Genomic DNA, 8288 nt, shown 5'->3' on the forward strand with positions numbered 1-8288 from the left:
AGGTTCAAAGTAAACAAATGTTTAATGTTATTCAAACCATGAGCTCATTACCGTGCCTTTTATTTCTTTTAAATTACTTAGAACAATTCAAACTAACAAAATAGAACCAGGTCATTTTTCTACAAAAACAAAAGTATTATGTATACAGTATGAAACCAGCCTAGAATTGCACGCATCAATTACATTTTCCAACTTGGACATACATACATGATTCAGTATACACCGGTACAGTCTGCAAGCTGTTTATTTAAGCGCTGGAATGTGTCCGTTTTATTCCTGTGAGGATGCCTCGACAAAAGGCAAGAAGTCTGAGGAGGGACAAGGGAAATCTTCCAAACCCAACACAATCACGATTTGTTTTTAAAGAAAGACTACAATCCTGTAAGTACAGCAGAAAAACATCTTCACAGTTGGGGCAGCTTGTCGACAGGTGTGTCGAATTTGAAGTCCGGAGGGAAGAGTTCTACAGCGCGTGGGTAGATGAGTCGGTATGACTGTCGGATCGTAACATCTGCAACACCGGCGATATCCCCGATTTCTGTGAACACATCGAAGACCAGCTTCAACTCTTCAATCGTGTACAATCTGAAAACTTATATGGCCAAAACAACTTCCAAATACACTTTTTTTTCCCCCTCTGGTGTCAAAACAAAACGTGTCCAACAGTATCATTAGAGCACTCACCCTTCTGGGTCTTCTTCTCTGCGGAGGCCTGGGAGGCCATGTAGATGGCGGCTGCAGCCACTGAGATGGGGCTCCTGCCGGGCACCAGGTCGAGCTCCACGGCCTTCCTGGCGATGTAGGTGGCCGCCATCTGCACCTGCTTGGGGAGACCCAGGTTTGAGCAGAAACGAGACATGAAGTCTCCGGTGGTGATGAGGTCCACGCTGGTCTCCAGCGCCTTCAGGATCAGCTTGAAGCACCTGCCGATCTCCTTCTTGGAGATCCGAGAGACGGCACAGATCTCTGTGTCGGGAAGGAGAGACGTCAAAGAAATATCCTTTCAGACATTTCTTTCTGTGTGGAATCTCCACTGAACGCCATATTAACATTTTAAAAAAAGAAACTTCACCAATCCTGCATCCATTACTTCTCTAAATAGAGACCATAGGGCTGGGAGTCACAATACCTTCGCTAATGGTGGCAAAATACAGACCACAGATCAGATCCCATTGAGAAATGTCAGGATTTTTGTGTGTGGTACTTTTCCAGGAAAAAAGGTAAGAAACATTTTCAAAGATTATATATATCAATGTACTGTCATATATCCATAATTTGTTCCTGATGCTTTGAAATGTTTTTACTAGTCAGACAATACAGGATTAATTCAACAATCTATAATGTCCTATCCTCTATCTATAACATCATTTAATGGACAATTCTTACATTTCTGAGTGATTTTTGTCTCAGAGGTGTTTTGTCAACAAAGGACTTGGTGTTACTCGTTACAATATATTAGGACGTACCACAATTAGTTTTGATTTTGTGCCATCAATCGTTCCTCGAGAGCGGTCGTAACCCTAATGATATGGCAGAGAGCTTAATAAAACAGAAGTGTTTGTTGTGACCTTTGAATGTTCTCGGTACACCTTCTTGTCTGCAGGCGATGTAGAGACAGGCCGAGGCGATGGCATCGTTGGCTCGGCCCTTCAGGCTCTTCTGTTCATAAACCTGCTTGAATAAGTTGTTTGTTCTGTCCTGCAGAGCAAAAACATTTACAGAAACATTATTATTTGCATCCCTATAATAAAAAGGTCTGAATGACAAGCTTCCCAAATACAATCACACGTACACGTTTCAAAAACCCAAAATAAAGTGTTTGTTGTAACAGTGTGTGGAAGGTGAATTATAAACATCTATATAAATTGAGCGAGACTTTTTTTAAACACTTTTTAATGTTGTTGAACTAAAACAAGATGGCAAGTCATGAAGACCGAGTATAAGCGAGGCTAACCTGTGTGTGACTGCATACGTAACTCCTTTAAATCACATATTCACTCCATTTCTCTTTGTCTTTTACATTTAATGAAATACAATTTTACGATCATCATCATGTACATTATTGAGGCCATGTCTGCAGCTTAAAGACCTCGTGTTCCCTTTTATCCTGGAGACACACACATGATGAACATCTAAACTCTGGTCTGCAGTTTAGTTTCCACTTCAATGATTAACCACAGAATTACATAACTAGCACATGAAGTTCACTTTCATTTCTCTTGTTCCCTTCCTCACCATGCTTTGGCCACAGCTGTGTGGTTTGCATTTCTCTCTAAAGAGATTCAGCTTTTGTATTTTGACTGCTCAGCAACACTCGTTTAAGGATCTTTTTTTACTTACGATGATGTTCCTTGGCAGGTTGATGCGATCGGCCATGGTGCTGATTTCTTTGAAGGCGTTGAGCATGGCCCGGTCAGAGCTGCTCATGGTCCGCCGGTTCTGGTACTTTGAGTTACCGAATTCATCAAAACTAGCTGCGCCGGTTCCCTGTGGTGGAAACGGTGGACGTTTATCAGTAACATTCCACGTCGTCTTATTTCAAGAGACGCCATGATAACTTTGAGGAACATGTTTACTGCGGTGCTCTGAATCACTGTGTGACCCAAACTCACTACTGAAATCTGCCCCAGATAATATTAATATAAAAGCTTAAACCCGACTACAAACAACACGGCTCAATGAAACTACGGCCTCCTCACCTTGCTGATCATGGTGGTGAGGTCGCCCCCGTTGAGCAGCGGGTTCTGGGCGTCTCCCACTCTGGAGGGATCTTTGAGGGCTTTCTCATTGGAGAACGTTCTCCACTCTGAGCCTACGTCGATAACACGGTCACCTGAGGACAAATGGTATGACACTTTTAAATAAATAGTTTAAACCTAAAGCACAAGATCAACTTCTTAAACGTTCATTGTATGTTTTTTTTAGCCCAAGCGCCGACACAAGAAACCAACATGTAGTTAGTTTTTCTCCCCGGGACTACATCTTTATTTTCCACAAGACCTTTGAAAACAGACATTTAATATTTGTAATACATTTGGCCCCAGAGTTTTGGTTTGAAGACCTTTACAGACTCAATCTGTCTTGTTTTTCAACATCGTGCACCGATGTCTACACCTGCTGCTCTAAACACATTTCCTTCTATTCGTCAATGACTGAAACACGACAGGTGAAACGTAACAACAAATCAGACATGGTAGTTTGATTAATGTGAATAACCTGCACACGCAAACAAAATGCTTTTCCTGTGTTCTTCTGTCTGTCTGTCTAATAAATCACTCCGGAATAATTAACCAGAAGATGGTGCCATATTCAGCACAAAGTCCCGCATGAGAACACATCTTCAGCGACTCAGATAATGTAAATATTGTTTGAATCCTTCCGTACTGTATTTCATCAGCTCATCCACAGCCCTCTAAGTTTTATTGCTGTACAGTATTCTGAATCTAGCTTAACATCTTACACATCATCCCTCTCTTCTTTCTCATTTTCTCTTCATGTTGTTGTTAAGGCAGAAATACATAATAAAATATGATCTAAACAAATGTTGCATTCAATTGCATCAAATCTGAGATGTTCAAAAGGATGACGGGTCTGACAAAGGCGGACATATTGCTGGTTACCACGTTATGCCTGTTCTTGGAAAGGTGTAGCCGAGCCGAAGATTAGATTTCGGATATTTTAATCCTGTTAGGCTTTTTTTCCCCATACATAACTCTCTAACATCTCGAGGCAAAGTGACGTTCATCTCCTTCGAGGACAGCCAAAGCTATGGCAGCAGGAACAGAGGGCCTTTCAGCTGGCGTCTCTCGTGTCCCACCTGACCTGGTGTCTGCTCGGGGGGCTCGTTAGAGGAGAGCTGGTTGTTCCCTACAGCTTTGTCTCACAATCTACATCACATCTTGAACGGATGTTTTTCTTCATACACTTTATATCTGTGCTTTTTGCACTGAACCAGCCTTTGTCCACCATTTCCTAGGAAAGGCGGATCTTTATTGCGTTCGTAATGTTGCTCCATCACTTGCTTTTCCTCTCGTCTGCAACGCCTCAGGTAAATTACTCTTTAAACGATGTTTGGCTTTGCTGGTTCACTGGCGCTACCGACGGCCTCAAATCTGATGACCATCATCGCAATGTCTGTATTCCAAAACATTTTGTGCTTATGTGGCGGAAGTTGCTACAACAGTGGTTACGATGGATTTTTTTAAACTGAAAAACTTCCCAAAATCAGACTGCTCTTCTCTTGGACAGAGTATGCAGTTATTAGGGGTCCCCTCTCAACGTACTCTCCACTTTTCCAAACTCCAGTGCCCTTAAAGGCTATTCTCCGATGTGGCGGTATATGAAAAATCAATATCGTGTCGGTATACCACCCAGCACGAGTTCAAACACTGAAAACTCTATAATAAATATGATAAAAGTGCACATAATCATAGTGTATACTGACCAACTACAAGGCCGCATTCAGGGCAGATCATGTCCCCTGCTCTGTAGTCCTCCACCAGTATGGCATCAGGGTGGTTGGGACACTGAACTCTTGGAAGGGTCAGGCCATCTCCGCTACAAAAGCAGAACAGTTACGTGATCAAACAGCTCAAATGGAAAGAAAAAGATGGAGGAAAATTAAGGCAGACCGGCATGGGGTGAGGTAAAGAGAGAGAGCGAGAGTTCAAGCTGAGGTCTCATCTGCAAGAGCTGGAAGTAATAATGAAGATTTAAACTGCCAGCGGAGTAGGACTTGTAAACACCACAGGGAGGAAGATCTAAATATATAATGTTACATTTAGCACTTTACTTTCTTCCTTTTTGTTGTTGAGAAGAAATACCCGGGGAAAGCAGACTGAAAGCTCAAAAGTGCCTGAACCTGGCCTGAGTAATGTCAATATGTGACGCAAACATGAAGTAAAACATCATCAAAGACTAAGAGGTCATACTAGTATTAATCCATGATGAACTGAGTCAACAGCAGTTGGATAACAACCTGAAGGCAAAGCCTAACAGCAGCCAGTAGTTAAGAAGCATCACAGTCTTAATTGGGGCTGAAACTAACAATTCTTTTCATTATTGATTAATCTGCAAATTGTTTTCTCAATTGTTTTGTGTATAAAAGGGCAATAAAAAAATCTCAGAAATTAAATTGTCGTCTTTAAAATGTCCAAGACATCAAATCTACAGCTATGTAGAACAAAACCCTCACATTAAAGCTGGAGTCACAGAATATGTGGCTTTTAACTTGTAAATAACTTTTTAGAATTAGAATCAGCACCGTTTATTGCCAAGTACGTTACACATACAAAGAACTAGACTTTGTGAAGGGTGCATAACAACAATAAACACAGTGCGACAATCCAGGATTCATTGAAAAATAGAATATTCAAATTTACAATAAAATATGGTGAACAAACAGTACGTTAAACAAGTCTATTATAAAAGTGGCAAGTGTATTTGATATAGAACAGATGTGCACAAACTAATAAAATAAAATATATTATGGATACAAATACCTGATTTATCGACTAATCGTTTTAGGTATAATTTTTAAATGTTTACGTTGAACCCTGAACTAGCTAGCTAGCTAACCCCACACGTCACGATGATGTGTGGAAAGCACAACAGATGACCTAAAGGGCGTGATATCAGAAACATTACATCATTATGCATCTAAACTTTCCAGACGAACTTGTTTTAGCTTCAAAGCGAGTGCAACACAATATGAAGGCATATGTTCTTCAAACTACTCGGACGTTAGCATTGCCGTTACCTGTTGTTAGCCGCAAAAAGAGCTAAAACGGCGAAAAACAAGCCGCGAAGCGACGTTAATGTGATGATCAACTGACGGGATTGAGCACAGCGGTGAGATAATATAACGGTGATACAGAGAGTGACTTCTGGCAACATCTAACCGCTAGGCAGCTAATTTGGCTAACGATAGCAAAGCGGCAGTAACCGAGCAAAATACACCTCACACATACCGCTGACAGTGGGAATAAAGACGTAACATGTGTCATGTCTGACTCGATAACTTTTACAAATGTACATTCTGAAAGCCCACATGAAGAAGGACGAGGGGAATATTTGGTTAACGTAGCTACGCACCGGCTTGTCGACGCCATGTTGTTCCTCTCTCCGCCTGTGTCGAAGAAACAATCGAATGCTCCACCTCTATTTATAACTTTTTCTGATCCCGTGCCCCATTGGAGGATGGCGAGCCGTAAGGCTCAAACTAGTCGAAACATCCTTCGGTTTGCATAACATGTTTTGTTGAGAGAGAGAGAGAGAGAGAGAGAGAGAGAGAGAGAGAGAGAGAGAGAGAGAGAGAGAGAGAGAGAGAGAGAGAGAGAGAAGTTATAAAGTAACAGAACTTACTAAGCACTTAGTAGCCTATTGACCAACCAACAACAACAAGATTAATGCTTTCATATATATATATTACATATATATATGAAAGCATTATATATATTATATATGTACATTCCCAGGCCTATATATATATATATATATATATATATATATATATATATATATATATATATATATATGAAAGCATTATATATATATTATATATATTGATATTCCCAGGCCTATATGTATATATGACTAACTAACTAACAACAGTAAGATTAATGCTTGTGTTTTTCATGACAAATGACAAAGTAGCCCGATTATGAAAAAAGGGTCTGTGACATTGATGTCTGAGAGTGCCAGCCTGTGTCTCTGACTCTGTACCAGTCTGTGACTGCTCCTCTGTATCATACTTCCCAGGCCTGTGAAGGAAACCACACAATGACACAAAGAGTCACTTGATTTGGATAAGTTTTGGAACAGAATGACAAATCTACATCCGTCTGCAAATTTCACATTTGAAATAACTATCATATAAACATGAATAACACATTGCTTATAGCATGTGCAGCAACTAACATTTATTTCTAAAAACGTATTTCTTAAGAAAATTCTTTGGAAAAAATAGTTAACTGGAAGATTGTAATGCATTATCACTACCTAAACAGTGCCAGTCAAGAATGCCAGTGTGCATCGAGACAACAGCAGGTGGAGCTAAATAACTGACTTATTACAGTGATAAGATTTCATGGACAGATCATTTGGCACTGATCTCTCTCTCAGTGGTGCAACATACTGAAACGTATAACTATGGGATCATACGTGTTTGAATAGTAAAATGAGACTCAACCAACACGGATCTTTGTCCGATTTTGCTGAGTATTCAGCATCTGGGCAATGTTATCCGACGTCTGGCAAGTGTTGGCAGCTCGAAGTGATGTTGATGTCTGGGTCCAGTGCAAGTGATTCTGGCCTGGTGAAAACTAGCCGTCTCATCCCGACTGCAAATGATTAGCATTCTATTTCCTTTACTACACTGTTGCAACTGATTCGTCTGAAGTGTCCCTGAGAAGCATTCACATATCTTTAATGCGTGTTTTCGGATACTATTCATGATACAAAACCACTGCTGGACTTAACAAGACTGTGGAAACTAAACTTGCATAAACATGAACAAGTCACAGCACGAGAGATATCACAGTTACATCAAACAAAACGAAGGCAAGCAGAGATCAGTATGCTGGAGTCAGATGTGTTCTCCGGCGCTCTCTCTTTGTCTCAAACACACAAACAAAAACTCACACAGTATTAACTACCTCAATGCCTCAGCGGCTTCCCAACTGCAACATCATATTACACCACATCATCATTCTTCATGACTCTGCTGTATGTCAAGTAATAACAAAGGATCCACACATGCAAGCAAACGTCTGGCTCAGTGTGTGTTATTTGACACACACACTGGTACACACACTCATTCTCCCCACTACATACCAAACACTTACCTTGACCTAATACTGAATTTCCACTGGATGTGTGTGTGAGACAATTATTGTCTGCTTATTGTGCTTACAGGAAATTAATTACCATAGAACACTTGTTTGGGTTTGTTGTTGGTTTGTGGCTTTGGTCTAAAATTGAATAATGCTGCATTGTTTTGCTACTTCCACACATATAACTCACATGTGTCTGTCTGGTGTGCATTTAAGCCATTTAAATGTTTGTTGGCGTGATACTACCCAGCATATTCTTTACAAATCAGAGAGGGAGGTCCATGCTGAATTATTTATATCTCATTGAGGCAATTCTCAACGCACTGAGCTGGTTGCCAGGGGTGTCTGTGGTCCCCAGCTGTTGACCCCATCACCCCCAGGAAACCCTATACTCTCCAACCACTGTTCTTACTGCCCAGTATGACAACAAACCAAACCATTAAATCTGTATAGCTT

The 8288-nt window shown here is 40.7% G+C and overlaps 1 protein-coding gene across 1 annotated transcript; it reads right to left on the reverse strand.

Moving 5' to 3' along the window:
* Positions 1–3: 3 nt before the first annotated feature.
* Positions 4–6143, reverse strand: gtf2b (general transcription factor IIB). Its single transcript, XM_079284908.1, has 7 exons — positions 6094–6143; positions 4445–4557; positions 2700–2833; positions 2341–2487; positions 1569–1698; positions 685–966; positions 4–538 (listed from the first exon to the last, which is right to left on the reverse strand). Exons 1-7 carry the CDS (start codon positions 6108–6110, stop codon positions 405–407), a joined length of 957 nt encoding a protein of 318 aa, XP_079141034.1. The 5' UTR covers positions 6111–6143; the 3' UTR covers positions 4–404.
* Between the last annotated feature and the right edge of the window lie 2145 nt (positions 6144–8288).

This window comes from Melanostigma gelatinosum (assembly GCF_949748355.1).
Source record: "Melanostigma gelatinosum genome assembly, chromosome: 15".
NCBI lineage: Eukaryota > Metazoa > Chordata > Actinopteri > Perciformes > Zoarcidae > Melanostigma > Melanostigma gelatinosum.

Bases quoted from the DNA above. Each gene is read 5' to 3' on its own strand.
- gtf2b (XM_079284908.1), bottom strand. The intron at 2,488-2,699 runs GTGAGGAGGCCG...TTTCCACCACAG, and splicing joins TCACCACCATGATCAGCAAG to GGAACCGGCGCAGCTAGTTT. The intron at 967-1,568 runs GTCACAACAAAC...TTCCCGACACAG, and splicing joins TGTACCGAGAACATTCAAAG to AGATCTGTGCCGTCTCTCGG.